The sequence below is a fragment of the Marmota marmota genome, unplaced genomic scaffold, assembly GCF_001458135.2.
Source record: "Marmota marmota marmota unplaced genomic scaffold, marMar, whole genome shotgun sequence".
NCBI classification, from domain to species: domain Eukaryota; kingdom Metazoa; phylum Chordata; class Mammalia; order Rodentia; family Sciuridae; genus Marmota; species Marmota marmota.
Genome location: NW_026000164.1, coordinates 12623966 through 12642700, shown reverse-complemented (window position 1 = coordinate 12642700; position 18735 = coordinate 12623966). Strand labels below are relative to the sequence as shown.

Genomic DNA, 18735 nt, shown 5'->3' with positions numbered 1-18735 from the left:
GCCACTTGTAATATTGGATGCCAAAATTTTTACCACAACCAGAATGAATTCTAAAGTATAAGACCCTGATGGGTTGAGTTCAGGTCATACAACTGTTTTTTTCAGCCAGCATCAGTGAGGAACTGCCTAGTCTTTTTGGCTTCCCCAGAGGGATATAGGGCTATGCTTCATAAAGACTCTGACAACTCAATATAGAGTTATTATTGGATATTCAATAAATTCTGCCTAACCAAAGTCAGTTTCTATTATTTGAAAGCAAGAACTTAAGTAATATCTGATTTTAAAAATGGGGCACCAGGCATGGTGTGCATGCCTGTATTCTCAGCTACTTGGGAAGCTAAGGCAGAAGGATTGATCTTTAAAGGCCAGCCTGGGCAACTTGGTAGACCCTATCTCAAAATACAAAGGGCTGGGGATGTAGCTCAGTGGTAGAGCACCCCAGGGTTCAATCCTCAATATGTTTAATGGAATGGAATAGAAATAACATTTAATTTGTAGAACACAATTAACATGAACAAAATATTCAGGAATAAACATACCAAGGAATATGTAAGAAACATGAAAATTATAAGTACATAAATCTTTAGTTCTTAGAGGGAGTCTTGTAAAAATATAACTCAAAATTTTTCTATAATTTTAACAAAATCCTGTCAGAATAAATTGGGGGGTGGGGAAGAGATTCTGAAATTAACAAAGAAAAAAATATGTAAGACAAATCAAGAAACCTGAAACCCATGGGTGTAGGGAAGCCTGGGAGATTATTAGCCTAAGAGGCATTAAACATAAAATTGCAATCATTAGCAGTATAGTGTTGGTGCCAGAATAGATCAATAAAGCAATGAATCACAAGACATCCAAGAATCTATGGAAATCTGGTTTCACTGTATCAGGCATATTAAGTCACCTAAGAGGCGGCCCCCAAGAAAGGATGATTAATGGCCTGAGAACAACCCATTGTTTTGAAAGTTAGATCCTTACCTCAGGCCTATGCATAAATTAGTTGTGACTATATCAAAGAACTTAATGTTTTAGATGAAACATTGAAAGTTGTTGAGCTTTCAGTGTTTTATAAATATTCTCAGAAACTTTGGAAGAATGAGCAACAAAGACCATTTAAGCATGACACAAAACACACCATAAGAGAAAACTGGTAAATATTTTGATAATAAAATCAAAGGGCAGACAAATATCTAGTACACCAAAATGTCCACTCTATAGAAAAATAGCAAATCACACAAGCAAGTTTTTTAAAAAATATATATGGATATTAAGTGAAAGATGTTCAACCTTACTAATAATGAACAAATGCAAATAGAGATAAGATATAATTTATTGTCTACCAGATTGAAAAAGGCTTAAAAGCTTACTATCTTTCTGGTGATGAGGAAGAGGAGTAGGGATGGTGGTATGTGAATGTGTTTATAGACTTAAATAGACATTTTCCAAGAGGTGTATACAGGGGTGCTCACTGATCATCAGGGAAATGCAAAACAAAGCCACAGGGATGTTTCACCACTATTTAGGATGGCTAATATCAAATACAAGTAGTATTGGTGAGGACAGAGAAAGGAAACCCTTCTTTTTGGGAATGTAGATTGGTGCATCCTGCCTGAAAAACAATACAGAGGTTCCCAAAGATATTAAAAATAGAAAACTGTCATCTGTTACAGAAATCCCTCTGCTGGGCATATACCCAAATTTCTACTCCCATATTCCCAGCAGCATTATTCATAATAGCCAAAACATTGTTGAAGTGTCCATTACCAGCTGAGTGGATAAAGAAATTCTGGTAGAAAGATACCATGAGTATTATTCAGACTTCATGAAGAATCTCCTGCCATTTGCAACAGGACGGAAGCAAATTAGGAGGACATTATGTTAAGTGAAATAAACCAGGCACAAAAAGACAAATACTGCACAACCTCACTTATGTGTGGTATCTCAAAAAGAAATCAAGTACATAGAAAATGCGTTTTACTACAGGCAGGGGAAATAGGAAGATTGGGGGAGGGAATTCATAATAATTTATATCAAGTAGTATTTAAATTAAAAAATAGAAACTGGACAAATGCCTATAATCCCAGTGACTGTAATCCTGTGGCCATTTTATATGTCTGGAACATAAGAGCTCATGTTAAAATGATTAGAATAGCCAGGCACAGTAGTGCACACCTGTAATCCCAGCAACTCAGGAGACTTGAGGCAGGAGGATAACAAATTCAAGGCCAGCCTCAGCAACTTTGCAAGACCCCGGGCAACTTACTGAGGTCCTGTCTCAAAAAATAAAATGGGCTGAGGATGTGGCTCGGTGGTTAATGCCCCTGGGTTCAATCCCAGACACCAAAATAAATAAAATGATTAGAATAGTGGCATGTGTACAAAGGTATTCTATGCAGAACATTTGGTATCCTGTTTGTAAATAGCAGAAAAAAATGAAAACAATTTATTCATCAACAAGTCAATGGCTATCTAATCATGACACATCCATGCAAATGGAAATCTATGACCTACTTTTTAAAAAATGAGGTTGATACACATGAACTAAATTAAAAGATAAGGCCACTGTAATTGCAACATGGAGGTGTGTGTCCACACATGGCCATATCTGTGTCCACATCTGTGATGCAGCAGAGGGCAAGACTCCACCCTCAGGATTCTTTGCCTACTCTGGGGTCACTGGAGACCCACCTGAGAATCCTCCTCTGCTCTCTCTAGAGACTTCAATTCAATTTCATAGCCCTTGGGCCATGATCTCAACATTCAAGCCAAATTCTGGGGGAGAGACAGTTATCCATCTGCCTCTGCAGGTGACGATATACAGATATATATGCATGTACTCATGAAAGTAAATATATTTATGGTCCATTGTGTGTTTATATTCAGATATAAATAAAACATTGCATATATACAAATGTTACACCTAGAGAGAAATCATATATGCATAGAAAAGCACCAGGAAGAACATGCCCTAAACTATTAGTAGTGGTTATTTCTGATGATGGCTTTACGGGAATTTTTCCTTTCTGGTAACACATTTCTGTATTTGAAACTTTACAGGTATACATTTTATTCAGAAAAAAAATTTTTGAAGGATTATAAATCATCACTATAAAATGAGAAAAAAGTTAGCTATACTTCTAATTCAATAAATTAAAAAAGCTAATCTGACAAACCCTAGTATAATAAAGACAAAACTCAAATTAGAAAAAAACAGTCGACAAATTGATCAAAGAACTATTTCAGAAAAAAACTAACTATGAAAAGTTAAAAGCATAGAATTAAGGGCTGGGGCTCAGTGGTAGAGTTCTCACCTGGCATGCGTGAGGCACTGGGTTCCATTCTCAGCACCACATAAAAATAAAGGTATAAAAAAATCATGGAATTAAGAATGTTAATAATCACTAATGAAATGAAAATAGCCATAATATAATACTCCCCCCAGTCTTGATAAATTTGAATGAAGTCAATATTCAATAAAACTTTTTCTGAAATTTACTCAAAAATACAAAAAAAGGCTAAATAAAATACAGGAAAGGGCTGGGGATATGGCTTAGTGGGTATGCCCCCTTGGATTCAATCCCCAGTACCAAAATAAAATAAACAGGGGGGAAAAAAAGTAGAGAGAATGAGAAATAGAGTCTCCAGTGGTCCATTTTCAAAATACAGCATTGAACCTTAAATGTAAAATGTCTTGGGATGTAAGAGACAGCTGCAGGGCAGAGCAGAATGAAAGTTAACAAGCAGTTAACCCCTGAGTGTAAAAATTCACAGCCCCTTGATGCACTGGAGGTGAGAAGGAGCATAGGTTAGATAAACTGTGTACCTGCCAAAGGGCAAGCACTCCAAGGGGACTTCCCCACCACAAGAGAACAAAGGAAGCACTCCAACTAAAGGCAACAGTAAAGCCAAGTCGACATGGTATTGTGCAGCCCATAGTACTCAGCAACAAGAAACTTGAGGAGGGATCTTGCACTCTAAAGATTGTACCCAATCTGTGTGTCCCTGACCTCCAAGCACCTGATCTCGCAAGACCATTATTAAAATAAAGCCTCACTTTTTGCTGAAGCTTGTGCCTTTTAGTCCCTTTAGGTTTGGACAGGTGAGCATGTTTCTCATAATGCCTATAGAACTACATCCTCAACAGTGCAGGATTCAACCTTTTATAGATCAGTTCTTTCAAACTTCCAAGGAATAGAGTTCAGAAAAAGAAAACCACCCTCATGTCCTCCCCAACCCACCCAGGGTCACCCCAGTGCTGGAGGTGGAACCTAGGAACTCATGTATGCTAGGCAAGCATTCTACTGCTAAACTATACCCTCAGCCCAGCCTCATGTCTTAACAATGACCCTGGAATCTAGCAAATAAACACAAAAGATCAATCACTATATCATGCAAGCATATTGATTCAAAACTTACAGACCAAAAAAAAAAAAAAAAAGAAAGATCAACAAATGAAACTTATTTCTCTAAAAGAAAAAGCACTATAGGAGTAGAAGTCCTCCCCTGCATGATGGCCTGGCCACTCCTGTTCCCTCTTGCATTAACCCTCCCTTCCAAGAGCTCACCAGTCAACTTTACAAGTGTAATTATTCCATTAAGAACCCAAACTCATATCCATAAGATTTCAACAAAGTAATGGGATATGAACTGATATCAAAATTAATTGTTGTTTTATATACAAAAATAATTAGTCCCAACATACTGAGTATCCACTATATGCCAGGCACTGCAGTGGGAACTCAGAATACAAAAACTAGCAAATTATGCACACATCCAAGCCCTGGTGGGGCTTCAAGTCCACTAGGAGAGATCTTAAATACCCTGGCAAATAAATAGGCAATTATAATCTGATAAGTGATACGAAGGGGAAAGCTTAAGATGCCCTAAGAGCTCATACCAGGGAAGCTAGACTTAAACTGGGGTGTCAGGGAAGGTTTTCCTAGCGGGTAAGGAATCATAGCTACTGGAAAATATGAGGTGGGGAAAGGTTTCCAGGGTGAGAGGACAGCAAGTATGGAGACAGCTGGGTACTTTAGATAAACTACAAGAGCCAGATTTTTTAGAGGTAAGTAAATAGGGAGAAAGAGTCCAGATGGGTGCCTGTTGTGGATTGAGTGTGCCCTCACCTAAATTTGTTTGTTGAAGCCCTAATGTTAGGATCTCCTGAAGTCATGGAGAGAACACCCCGAAGAATCCAAGCACAATTCCCATTTATTAGCGGAAGCCAAAGAGGCTGGAAGGCTGACAGAGCGGGACAGCAATAACTCCTCACTCTAGGCCAATTCTTGTGGGGCACAATGACCCTGATAAATGAGAAAAATAAGGCCCACCTGCCGTACTTTAGGTGCATGTTTCCTGGCATTTTATGAGAACATCCTGTTTTGTCACCAGGACAAATGTTTTCTTAGTACTAGCAAACAAGTTGGTTATTTTCAATGTTATGCCATAGTTAAGATTTAACCTCACTGCCCTATAGAAGATGGGCTGTGCAAGAACAAGGCAGTCTGCAGCTTTGCAGGCTCCCCAGCTCCCCCCAATAAACACACTGTCAATTTTAGGACTCCGAGTCTTCGTGCATAGTTGTGGGACCAAATGCTCAGTAATTCATTCACAGCGCCCTAACTGCCAATGTGATGTTTGAAGGCAGGGCCTTTGAGAAGTCATTAGGTTTAAATGGACTCCTGATGGGTCAGTCTTGATGAGATGAGTGAACTTAGAACGAGTTCAAGATGCACCAGAGTTCTTTCTCCACCATGTGAAGGCATAGCGAGAGAAGGCCACCTGCAAGCCAGGAAGAGACCCCTCACCCGTACCAACCCTCCTGGCACCCTGACCTCAGCTTCTCTGGAACTGTAAGAAATAACTATTGAAGCCACGCAGACTGGGCATGTTATGGCAGCCTGCGCTGAATAAGACAGGTCTCCTAGGCAGAGTCCTGTAAGCCATGTTGAGGATTTTTGTCTTCATGAAGGGGAAGAGATAAAAGCTATATGCACAAGAGTAAAGTATAAACTCTGAGGGGAAATAAGTTGAAAGTGACCACTCGGGACGCCATTTTAGCAGTCCAGTGAAAACGGATGGTGATTTGAACCAGAGTGTGCAGAAGTCAGAAAAGGGGATGAGATAAGTGATTCAGGTGAATTAGGAAATTAATCCTCATAGTTTGGGGATTGGCTATGTAGATGAGAGAGAAGGGAATAGAGGAGGATGACTCCCAGGCTGAACAGAAATGCTATTCTCTGGTGGAAACTGGAAAAGGGGATTTGAGGAGAATGCAGTATTTAATTCAGATGGGATGGATTTAAGATGCTTTTGAACATCCAAGTGGAAATGGTGAGAAGGGAGATGGATGAATTGAGCTCAGAAGCAAGGCCTAGTCTGTAGAGAGAAATTGAAGTGCTGTGAGCATGGAGTTGGTATCAAAGTCATAAAAATGATAATATCACATAAGTGCAGGAAATATGGAGCAATAAGAAATCTCCAACAATTAAAGAAATAATAGAGGCAGACATGCATCCAGCAGAATGAGAAGCTCCACAGCAGAAGGAGTAAGCCTACCAGAGGGCAAGGTGATGGGAGCAGAGGCCTCCTCGTGGGTGAGAGGTTGAGAGAGAGAGAGATAAGTGATTAAAGCGACCTTTGGATTTAGAGTCGCAGAGGTCACCAGAGACCTTACCAAGAATCATTTTGATGGAGCAGGGATGGCTGTAGGATGCAGGAAGGAAGAATAGAGGAGAGACAGTGGGAGGAAAGGGAACCCCTTTAGGAGACTGGCTGGAAATGGAAGCCCATTGAACTGCTGCCTAGAAGAAGAGCATGGGGGACAGGATTGAAATCACAAAGAGGTATAATTAAAAACATGAGAGCAGGAGACTCAACTGAGAAACCATTCAGAATTAGTCCAATAAGCTGCCTGTTTAAAAGTCAATAGGAAAAAAAAATTTTAGATGTTTTGAGTAGATTATATTTTTCATTAAAACAACAACAAAAAGACATGAACAATGCCTAGGAATAAACTTAAGATACACAGGCTCCGAAGAAAACAATAATCCCATCAAGGGCAGAAAAGCAAAATTGAACAAATAGACAAATGTTATTTTTAGCTTGGTAGACAACATTAGAGGAAAAAGGCCAAATTTCCTAAACTGATACATCTAAAGAATCAACACTTAAAATCTAAATGGGATTTGGGCAAACAGAAGACAGAATATAACAATGATTCAAATGCATATCTGAGCAAGAAGAGCAAGGAGGCAGATTCCAACAACCAGTTTTTAAATTGTACTATAAATGTTGTTAGAGTAATAAAAAGAACATGACTGTGTTAAAACCAGATTAGTGGCCTAGAACATCGAGCTAGAAATAGACCAGGTCATTGTGAACATAAGCAAACAGACATGTCTAACCCCTGAGGAAAAAAATGGATTGTTCATTAAGTAGTGTTGGGACAATCAGCTTACCATTTGGGAAATCATAAAGCTGTTTCCTCCATGAGTCCTCACATCGCAGAGGCCTTGAAGAAGGCATGTCGAGAGGGTTTCTGGGTTAGAATCTGGGATGCATTCACTTTGCGAATGCTGATTAAATTGGACACAATTGGGACAATTCTATATGTACATTATTCTTCAATAAAAGGTTTGCACTCCCTCTTTCCTTCCCCCTCCCAAAAATGACAGAGATCTAGAAGAAAAGTGCAGTATGTATTTTCACAATCCTAATCACAGAACCCAGAAATTATGAAGGGAAACACTGATAAATTTGAGCATCTCTGAACTTAAAGTTCCTGTACAGAAAAAGGAAAACATGAACAAGAATAAAAGACAAATGGAAAATCTGACATTTCTGCAATGTCAGAAATATAGTTGAAACCTCATGTATGTGAAGGATTCTCACAAAAAGGTAAAATATTTAAATATGAAAAGAACTTAAAGTATCACTTCTGAATAAAAGAAATACTAATCAGCCAGGCACAGTGACAAATGCCTATACTCTCACCATGGTGCCACCACCATAAGGCCATCATCAGAGGCAGGATCAATGGGAGCTTCTGATCTTCGACTTTTAACCTCCAAACCTATGAGCTAAATAATCCTCTTTAAATAACCAGCATCTGTTATTTTGTTATAGTTAATGAAAAACTGATTTATACAAGGATAACACTAGGCAAAGTATAAGTTTAATACATGTTAGTTGAATGTACCATTTGGGATAATTCAACTCTTAATTCTATTTATAAAATAGAAATTGTAGCTACTTTGGTCCTTTTTGATGTTACATCTGCCAAACTACATAAGGCAGCCTCTAAACTTGGTATAAAATAATCCCAAAAAGTTTCCTGAATGAGTCACCAAAATAGGTGAAGGGGCCTTCTAATACAGAGGCTGCCTCCCCTGCTTGCTTCTGAATCCTGAGGGCTTATATGGGAAAGGGCAGACTTCAGAAGACTGTAAAACAGGTCATAAGAGAGACGGTTTAGCTGCTTTGATAGTTTGGATCAAAGATTGGAGATAACTGCCACGCCACTGGTGTTCAGGGAGGTGAGTTGGGCAGAGAAGATGTGCACAGGTATTGCTGGGGGTTAGGGATGGATTTCCCCATTGACATCCCTTTATGATTCTTTTGTAAAGATTTAGAATGTTTTTCAATGCTCTCCCCCCATGCTGGGCTGTCTCACTTGCTGAAATACCACATTAAGTCTAGCCCCAAGGGAGCAGCCTTGCTGTGTCACCCACACCCCGCACTCCATAGCCATGCCACCTCAGACTGTGAGGGCCTCCACTGCAAAGTTGGGTGAAGCCCAAAGACAGGCATGCACTGAAAGAACTTGACCATCCACAGGAGGTACCAGAAATTCAAGCACCACTGAACCAAGGGATGCCTGGTGTCACAGACCCAATGTCTATGTCCCTCCAATATTCACATGCTGAAATCCAAATCACCACACAATGCTATAATATTTGGATTTGGGGCCATTGGTAGTAATTGGGTCAGAAGGGTGGTGCACTCAGGAAAGGGATTTGTGGCCCTTTAGAGGTTGCATCTGCAAGCCAGGCAGAGCCTCACCAGAATAACCATGCAGCACCTTATTTTGAACTTCCAGCCTCCAGAACTTGTGAGGAGGAAATTCCCGTTATTTTCAATCCCTCTACAGTATTTTGTTACAGCAGCCAGGACTAACACCTGGCTAGGGACAAGGGGCCTGACTTCTGGAAATTTCCCAGAATGAGGGCAATCCCTGACCTATCAGTAGAGGCCTTATACTGGTCCCTTCTGTGTTTTAGTGAATCTAATGTTTCTATAGAAAAAGTATTTTCCTTTCTTGGGCTACATACTCATGACTCCTCTTATTTCTGTTAATGACTAACAACTAAACATCAAGACTTTTTTTTTTTTTTTTTTTTTTTTGGTACTGCAGATTGACCTCAGGGGTGCTCTGCCTCTGAGCTACATCCCCTACCTTTTTTATTTTGAGACAATATGTCACTAAGTTACTGAGACTGGCCCCAAATTAACAATCCTCCTGCCTCAGCCTCAGCCTCTTGAATAGCTGGGATTACAAGCATGTGCCACCACACCTGGCAAAACAATTGTTTTTTAAGAGGCATCTGTACTAAACTTATATAGTCATTAGAGTGGGCAAACATATTACTGAGTAATATATAAACATTTTTCTTTAACTGATTTAACAGCCTCTTTTAGTTCTTAAATGAAAGGAAAAGCCAATTCCTAGCTGCCACATGCCCTGCGGATGGCAGTGACTCTCACAAGGTGGTTCACAGCCCAGCCATATCGGATTCACAGGGGTAATTAAAAGTACAAGTGACTGGTCTCTAGCCACAGAATCTGCGCATGTGGATAGAGTCCAGGAATCTATGTCATAGCATTGCACTAGCAATCCTGATAACCACCAAAGTTTGAGAACCACCTCCAGGGAAAGGCCAGTCAGCTCCTGATAGTGACAGCCCCTACCAGATGCCTGGAGCAGCTTCCCTTACTCTACAACCAGCAATATCCCTGGAGTAGGCACAAGCTTCCCAGATCCCAACTCTCGCAATGCAAACCCATTAAGAAAAGCAAAGTATCCCAATTGTACAGTGACATAATTTAACTGGGATTAAAAGTAGGTCACCAGCACAGTGGCACTTACCTGTGATCCCAGGATTCAAGAGGCTGAGGCAGGATGATCCCAAGTTTAAGGTCAGCCTGGGAGGTGTAGGGAGACCCTGTCTTAAAAACTAAAAGGGGCTAGGGGTGTAGCTCATTGTAAAGTGCTGCCTGGGTTTAATCCCCAGTACCATCACACACAAAAAAAAATATTTAAAAAAAATACTCCTACTCCCTCTTCCCAACACACCTCAAGTCCTTTGAGGACAGCAAAGGTCCAACTGGCACTTATAAACATTGCCCCAATGGCCAAGCACACTGCTGTCTTATCTCAGCTGTTCAACAGCATGAAGTGAATTGAAATATTTCCTCCTGAGGAGCGTAGACTTCACACAATAGTAGTAAGGGATGTTTTGATAGCATTTTTAAAAGGCTTAACTCTGAACCCAGGAGGAAAACTCAAAAGCAACATCCCTTACTCTTCCCAGCCAAGTGGCTCCTCCTTGCCAAGTGACATTAATGCCTTCACATGATCATCAAGCATCGTGTTTTAAACAGTAACACTACCACCTCTTTGGTTTTTGTTTCCGATCTCATCCTGTCCAGGCTCTTCAACATTTGCACCTTATTGTCTTTAACAATAAAGGCTTCATCAGGACTCACACCCATAAAAGAATCTTTTGGTTAAGGAGAATAGCATTTGGCCTTGGACTTTTATTCATTATTATTGTTTTCATCTAGCATTCATTTTGTGTCAAATATTTATCTGGATATTTTGCATTTATTCATGTCTTTTAACAGAATAAACCCACTTAGTGGTGCTATTATTCATCCCCTTTCTCAAGGAGGGTGCCCAGGAGGAGCGAAGGTGTAAAAAGCCAAGAGCCCATTGCTGGCCCCAGGATGCTGGGAGCAGAGCCCTGTGGGCCAGAGCACCTGGTCTCAGTTGGTTTCTTCCCCAATCCACAAACCCACCAAAAGCAAGGTGGCCTTTGGGTACCCCAAGTCCCCAGGAAGAATGTTCCAGGTGGCTGAGAGCCCAGAGACTCCATTCCCAATGAAAGCTGGGGAAATGACCCAGCTGGTCATTCAGCCTGGACATCCAAACCCAGTAGTTAACTTTTTTCTTTTGCCCTTTTCTGAAAATAAAATAACAGTCACAAAGGAATTTTGAAAAACAAAGACACAAAACAAAACCAGCCCCTATTTTAAAGACAGGTGGGTGGAGGAAAAAACACTCCTAAGAGTTAAAAACTTAGTGGTCACAAATTCCTGTTAAATGACAGGAAATGCATGTCAGGGTCTGCTCCGCCCACAGCAGCTCTTTCTCTGAGAATTTCACCTCCATATCTACAGTTATTCACAGTCCTGACTCTTGACCACCCTGATGCAGCTCAAGCATGGACAAATGACCACAACTGGGTAATGAGAGGCCCCTCCTAGCTATCGAGAACTCATCCTCCGGTTCTGGAGGCCAGAGGTAGGGCTGTGTAAGGGATCTGTGGGAACACCACAGACATGGGCAGGCCCAGCACATGGGTCTTCCAGGAGAGAGGAGTAAAACCCACATGTTCAGGGGGGATGAGTGACCACAGAACCCAGACTGATGGGGAGTGGGCAGGGCCTGGAGTGGACAGCCTTAACTTCTGGACCAGGCCTTCCCAGGGCCTGCCCCACTCCTGCCCTTTTGCTACAGCCAGATCCTGTGGATTTCTGTTTCTTGTGACCAAAAGAGAATGAGCAGTACAGAGTGATAAGGCATATAGCCCCCCAAGACCTACAACCCTACAGGCCACCTTGTGTTATGGTTTGGATATGAGGTGTCCCCCAAAAGCTCATGTGAGACAATGCAAGAATATTCAGAGGTGAAATGACTAGATTATGAGAGTTGTAACCTAATCTGTGGATTAACTGGGTGGCAATGTAAGCAGGTAGGGTGTGGCTAGAGAAAGTAGGTCACTGGGGGTAGGTCTTTGGGGATTATATATTATCTCTGGTAAGCAGAACTCTTTCTGCTTCCTGGTGACTAGGTCCTGATCATTTTTCTCTACCACAGCCTTCCTCCATGATGCTCCACCTCACCTTGGACCCAGAGCTATGGAGTCACCCTGTCCCTCTATGGACTGACCCTCCAAAACCATGAGCCAAAATAAATTTTTCCACCACAATAAATTTTTCCTGTCAGGTATTTTGGTCACAGCAACAAAAAGGCTAAGGCTGACTAACACACATTACCTGCCTGACTTTCCTCCTGAAGCTTCATGGTGCCAGGGTCCCCCGGATTTCACTTTGCCTGTGCACTGAACTTCCCTTGCCCCATAGCACCTCCCTAGCTCGGGGGCTATGTTTTTCAGTTGCCCATCTAGACAACTGATCAGAGCCAATTCAGAATTAAAGCCCATCATCTTGCAACTACTCCAGCTCTTCAAGGCATCCCTTTCTTTGGATCCTCCCCAACAATACCCAGTTGAAAGTTGAGCAAACCCTGAAGGCGAAGCAATACAGGAGATTGACCGGCAAAGCCTGGCGTTGATGTAGCCTCTTTCCCAACCCAAATTCAAACAGTGGGGCAAAGGAACCCCAAGAAAACTCATCAAGTGAGCCAAAACCTTTGGTTATACTCTTAAATCTAAAGGGCTCAGGGTCCCTCTTTCCCCTCTCCCTACAGACACTCCTGGACTGTACCTGGGAAATAAACGGTGCCACCATCGCACCAATGCGACACAGGGAGCCGCTGGTCCCCATTCCCAGAGCACGCATCGTGGTGGGGTAGACCTGCGGGGCCGGGGCATGGAGAACACCAGTCAGTGACTCTTCCCAGAGTTCTCCTCTTCCCTCCCAGATCAACCTTTGTTACAAACATACTGAACACCACATACCTTCAGAACACTCAAGATGCTCCTTTTCTCTGATACACACCTTTGAATTCCACCACCACCATGGCCCCCCCCCCAGCCCCAACCAGCTCTGGGAATAGAACCCAAGGGCTTGGGCATAATAGGCAAGAGCTCTGCCTCTCAGCTACATCCCCAGCCTCGCCGCAGCCCCTCCCCCCTTTAAAAAATTTTTGTTTTGAGACAAGACTTTACTAACTTGCTGAGACTGGCCTTGATCTTGCAAGCCTCCTGAGTCACTGGGAGTACATGCATGTGACACTGTACCCCCACCCATCCATATGAGCAGAGGTCAATGAGGAACTCTTCAGCTATCTCAGGAAGTACCTTATATCTCTTTGCTGTATTAATTCAGTAAACTAATGCATATGGAATAAATCACAATTATATTCAAATGTAAGCCCACAGTGCACCAACCAACAGAGAGAAGGGGAAATGGTCTTCCAAAGTAATGAAGGTGAAAAACACATTGTAATTTTAAGAGGGAGAAACAGGAGCTTCACCCGTAGCAGCAACACACTGCTCCTGACTCTTGACTCCTGCAGGCTGTGGTCAGGGTGATGGCTTGTTTTGTGCATGTAGTGGAAAAGGGAGAAGGTCCCATCTTTCCTCTCACATTGTCTTTCAATAGACTAAACAGGGAGGGGAAAGTCCACATCAAACTTGCTAGTGACATTTTCATGGGCTGTCTTGAGAACATAATTGACAGAAACCACGGGCGCATTGTCTACAGAAGGACACCCTGTCTAAGTGGCTCACTTGAATGCCCTGAAGTAACTCACCTCTGGGAAAACCCTTCTGGGAAACTCACCTCCGCAGTGTAAATGTAGATGGTGTTGAAGTTGGCCGCCACCAGGGCCCTGAGCATGAAGAGGAAGCCAATAAGGCCGGCACTAGAGGAGAGAAAGCCAAGGGAAGTCCAAAAAGCCATCACGGAGGGCCACCCAGGGTCCCGTTCCAAGTGCTTCACAGACACTGAAGCAGCCACTTGTCACTCAACCAGAGGGAGGCACTGCTCTTAGAAGGCTTAATGATGGGGTTCAACTACCTCCCAAGTGGGTCATTCCACCTGGCCCCCTAGATGAGCACATGCCCTGAAAAAATGGTACGGTTTTCAGAACTGATGATATGCATTCACCCCTCAGTATTCGGGACAGACTGGTTCCAGGACACTCCCCCGACCTGGTGCATACCAAAATCTGAGGATGCTCAAGTCCCTTTTTTAAAATGGCATCGTATTTGCATTTAACCCCATATTCCTGTACACTTTACATGTCTCCAGGTTAGTGTAACATCTAGTACTTATTTATAAATACTGAATAGTAGTGTAAATACAGTAGTGTTTAGGGAATAACACAAAGTAAAAAATTCCACACATGCTCAGTACAGATGCAAAGTTTTTTTGTTTTTGTTTTTGTTTTTAAATATTTTCAATCTATGGTGAGAACCACAGTTGCAGAGGCCCACTGTATATTATAGCTCATGCCTCTCTAGGACTGCACATTAAGAGTGAAATCAATCTTACCCCACAGATCAGCTGTCCCTATCACTAAACTATCTCGGCACTGGTCCAGAGAATTTGGTAAACAACTAGGGTTGTTCTCCAATCCTCCAGGAAACTTTGCGTAAAGATCCTAAGTATTTTGGTGGGAATCCCAATGCTTCACCTCCATCCTGAGAGCTGAGAGGTGCAGGAGCAGTAGGAGGAGGCAAATACGCTTGGAAGGCACCAGGTGCTTGCTCTCCACTCTCTCTGGAAAAGGGACTCATGCCAGACCCCAGTGAACACTAGGGGTCTGGAGACCTCATTGGAAACCACTGTAAATGGAAGGACAGATACCTTGAAGTACAAATATTGAGGAGGAGGAAAAACAAAGCCGTGCACCCCATGGTGATAGCAAGGCTCAACCGTCTCCCCAGGAAGTTGATGCCCAGGATATTTAAAGGATTCACTGGAAGGCAAACAGCAAAGACAATTTTTGAAACTTTTTTAACAGACAAGTGACATTTCATGACCCCTAGCCAGGAGTCATGCTTGTTATTTCAGAAAAGAACAACTTTCTCCCAATGTCTCTGGTATTCCATCCCAAACCCACTCACACTGTCATCAAACTCACGACTCCTTCAAGACACTTTCCCCACAGGGGTCCCCAGGATGGTGCACGTGGATCTGTTGTTAATGGTCAGTTTGCTGGACCTATATTTTAAATGTTTTATACAGTTTCTCATTGAATTCAGAGTGCCATTGATTTTAAGTACCATCATTTTATGTCAACTAAGACAGAAATAATGCTGCCATTTGAAATCTAATGAGTCATTTCAAGACACATCCCAATTTCTGAGATGTTAAGATGTGGGCAGAAATGCAACTTAACATAATAATTCAAAGTTTTACGCCTCTGGACCCTTCTTTCCCATACCAATCCATGTTGGAGACATGTCAGCATGATTGAGGGTCTTGTGCAATTCTAGTAGGTAGGAGCCACATCATAGGTTGCATTTCTCTCCCAAGACTCCAAATGGTGTGTACCCAGCCTATTATGGTTTGGATATGAGGTGCCCCTCAAAAGCTCACATGTGAGACAATGCAAGAACATTCAGAGTGAAATGATTAGGTGATGAGAGCCTTGACCAATTAAGTGAATTAATCCCCTGGGAGAATTAACTGAGTAATAACAGAAGGCAGGTGGGGTGTGGATGGAGGAAGTGATTCCTTGGGGTGTGATTTTGGGGTATATATTTTGTATCTGGTGAGTGGAGTCTCTCTCTGCTTCCTGATCATCACGTGAGCTGCTTCCTGCTACCACATTTCTTTCCACCATGACATTCTGCCTCACCTTGAGCTCCAAGGAACAGAGCCAGCTGTCTATGGACTGAGACCTCTGTAATCATGAGCCCCTAAATAAACTTTTCCTCCTCTACAATTGTGCTAATCAAGCCTGTTAGTCACAGCAGCAAAGAAAAAAAAGTTGACTAAAACACTGACTGAAATACAGAGGGCCCCAGCACAGAGGGACACTTACAAGCAATTTCCCCAATGGTGCTGATGATCATTGTCCGGTAGTCAGACGGGGCAAACAGGTGGCAGTGGCAGGGACTGTGACTCTCCTGTGAGTCCCCCCCAGTCACCACCACCACCTGTGACTCTGACTTTGAACCACAGACCAGGTCCCTCTCCAGCAGCTCGGCACTGGCCAGGATAACCCCGTAATAGGCAAAAGAGATTCCCAGCCTGGGAGTGAGAAAAGGACATCATTAGCAGACGTGAAGGACGGAGGAAGCTCAGGAGGCAGATGACGGGGAGAGGAGTCCACGTGGAAGTCACAAGACAGAATGTGCAAAAGGAACAGAGAACCCGGCTCACACAGCATCATGCAAATGTCTTTGGGGAAATACGTGTGCATTTCTGTTGGGTATAAACTGAAGAATTATGGGGCCACCAGATACGCACATTTCAATTGTAACAAAGTCTGCCCTAATGTGAGCTGCAGTCAGCTGGTGCTAGCTTTTTCATGTTAGCCATTCCCATGGACTGGTCTCTTGCTAGGTGTTAATTTGTATTTCCCTGGTGACATATATGTGGCATTGGGGACAGCAGCATGTTTGACAAGTTTTTCTGATGCACACATTATGAGTGACCTATCTGTTCAAGTCTCTAATTTATATATAACATATATATTTTTTAGCTGTTGATGGACCTTTATTTTATGCATCTATTTATATGCAGTGCTGAGGATCAAACCCAGCACCTCACACGTGCTAAGCATGCGCTCCACCACTGAGCCACAACCTTGGTCCCTCTAGTCTTATTTTTAAACTGGGTTGTCTTACTGGAAAAATTACAAATATCAATAAAACATTTTTACACAGATGTGTATATGAATCTCTCTAAAATGTTTGTTGCCTATTTAGAGCAAATTTCTTCTCCCAGTTGGTAGTTTACCTTTGGGGATTCTCATGATAATTTATGGCGCTGAGTACTAACCTAATGTGTAAAAGTCATCAATCTTTTCTCTTATCCTTAGCCCCTTTTTGTGTCCTGATTAAAAGGACTTTGCTTACTCAGGTCAAGACTGTAAAGGAAAAAAAAAAGAAGCACACAGGGGACCACAAGAGGCTAACCCACTGGTCACTGTTGACTTCAAGGGATCAGTTTCTGTCACAAGGAAATGAAAAATGAAAAGGCTACAAAAGTGCAAATGAGAGACTCTTTTTTTTTTTTTTTTTAAGTACCAGGGATTGAGCTCAGTGGTGCTCTACCTTAGCTACATCCCTAGCCATTTTGTGAGACAGGGTCTCACTAAATAACTGAGGCTGGCCCTGAATGTGGAATCCTCCTGCCTCAGCCTCCCCAGTTACTGGGATCACAGACGTGCACTACCACATGCGCCCTGATAAGAAACGTTTAAGAACTTGTTGTAGCTGTATGTGGTGGGGCACAAGTGTGTGTGCCCAGGTGCTGAGGAGGCTGAGGAAGAAGGATTACAAGTTCAAGGCCAGCCTCAGCAATTTAGTGAGACCCTATCTCAAAATAAAATGAGAAGAGCAGAGGATGGGCTCAATGGTAAAGCACCCCACATTCAATCCCTGGTGAGGGGGGAAATGGCCATAGACAATTAGGGTTTTGTCTTTTTAAAATTTTTACTTACTCATTTGTGGTGGTGGTGTGGTGTGGTGTGGTGTTAATAGATAAGACATTGCTAAAGGAAATATTTGGAGTCTATCTTGTGTTTTTCTCCCCAGTGGTGATGAGTGAATTTACAGTAGTCCCCTTATCTGCAGGACACATGTTCCAAGAACCCCCAGGGAGGCCTAAAACCAGAGAGTACTGAACCCTATATATAGTATGCTTTTCCCTATACACCCCTGTGATAAAGCTCAATTTATAAATGAGGCACAGCAAGAGAGAAACAACAACTAAAGATAAAAGACAGCACCTATAACAATAGACTGTAACCAGAGTTAGAGGAGCGTAGTCTCTCTTGCTTTGAGGAAGTCAAGACAAATATTAATATTATCAGACCATGGTTGACCCACAGGTAACGGAAATCATGGGATATAAGACCACAGATGAGGGGGGACCACTGTACATAAGTGGGATTCCTCCAAATACCCATTTTTCTTTTTTTTTTGGTACCAGGGATTGAACTCAGGAGCACCTGACCACTGAGCCACATCCCCAGCCCTATTTTGTATTTTGTTTAGAGACAGGGTCTCACTGAGTTGCTTAGTGCCTCATGGTTGCTGAGGCTGGCTTTGAACTCACAATTCTCTTGCTTCAGCCTCCCGAGCTGCTGAGATTATAGGCGTGCACCACCAAGCCCGGTCAAATACCTATTTATTTAAAGCTGGTTTTTAAATAACTGCATTCTTACCATATGACCCAGATCTGTAATGTGGTCCGTAGGTACTTAGCGTCCAGTAGGTCTGCAAATCTTCCTCTTTTTTCCTGCATTATCAAAAGGGTGGGGGAGGGGGGGCAGAAGACATTTAGCAGGTTAAGAACGAGCAAACGTTTCTGCGATATTTGGGATCATAGGGAACAAGGATAATATGGGTATGGTAGAGTGAGATGACCACTTGGTCCCCGTGGCACAGCTCGCCAAGCGTTTAGAATATTGTTTATAACACAGGAATCTTAGCCAGCCGTTGTCATTGGCACATAGAGGCACTCAGTGGACTTAAGGCCCAATTCTTCCATTCTTGCCCTGCTCACTGGTGCTGGCGCAGGGGTGGG

The 18735-nt window shown here is 42.5% G+C and overlaps 1 protein-coding gene and 1 long non-coding RNA gene across 7 annotated transcripts in view; one reads left to right on the top strand and one right to left on the bottom strand.

The window, feature by feature from the left end:
- Svopl (SVOP like) overlaps positions 1-18735 on the bottom strand; it is a 53818-nt gene that overhangs the window by 4762 nt on the left and 30321 nt on the right. For all 6 annotated transcript variants that reach the window (XM_015493894.2, XM_048786867.1, XM_048786866.1 and 3 more), the window contains 5 exons: positions 18374-18447; positions 16022-16230; positions 14839-14950; positions 13810-13891; positions 12790-12879 (listed from right to left, as the gene is read on the bottom strand). In XM_015493894.2, coding sequence (XP_015349380.2) covers positions 12790-12879; positions 13810-13891; positions 14839-14950; positions 16022-16230; positions 18374-18447 — 567 coding nt within the window. The remainder of the gene's footprint in view (positions 1-12789; positions 12880-13809; positions 13892-14838; positions 14951-16021; positions 16231-18373; positions 18448-18735) is intronic.
- LOC125611631 lies at positions 9480-12269 on the top strand. The gene is made up of 2 exons (XR_007341840.1): positions 9480-11584; positions 12161-12269. It is a non-coding gene; the product is annotated as an uncharacterized LOC125611631 (long non-coding RNA).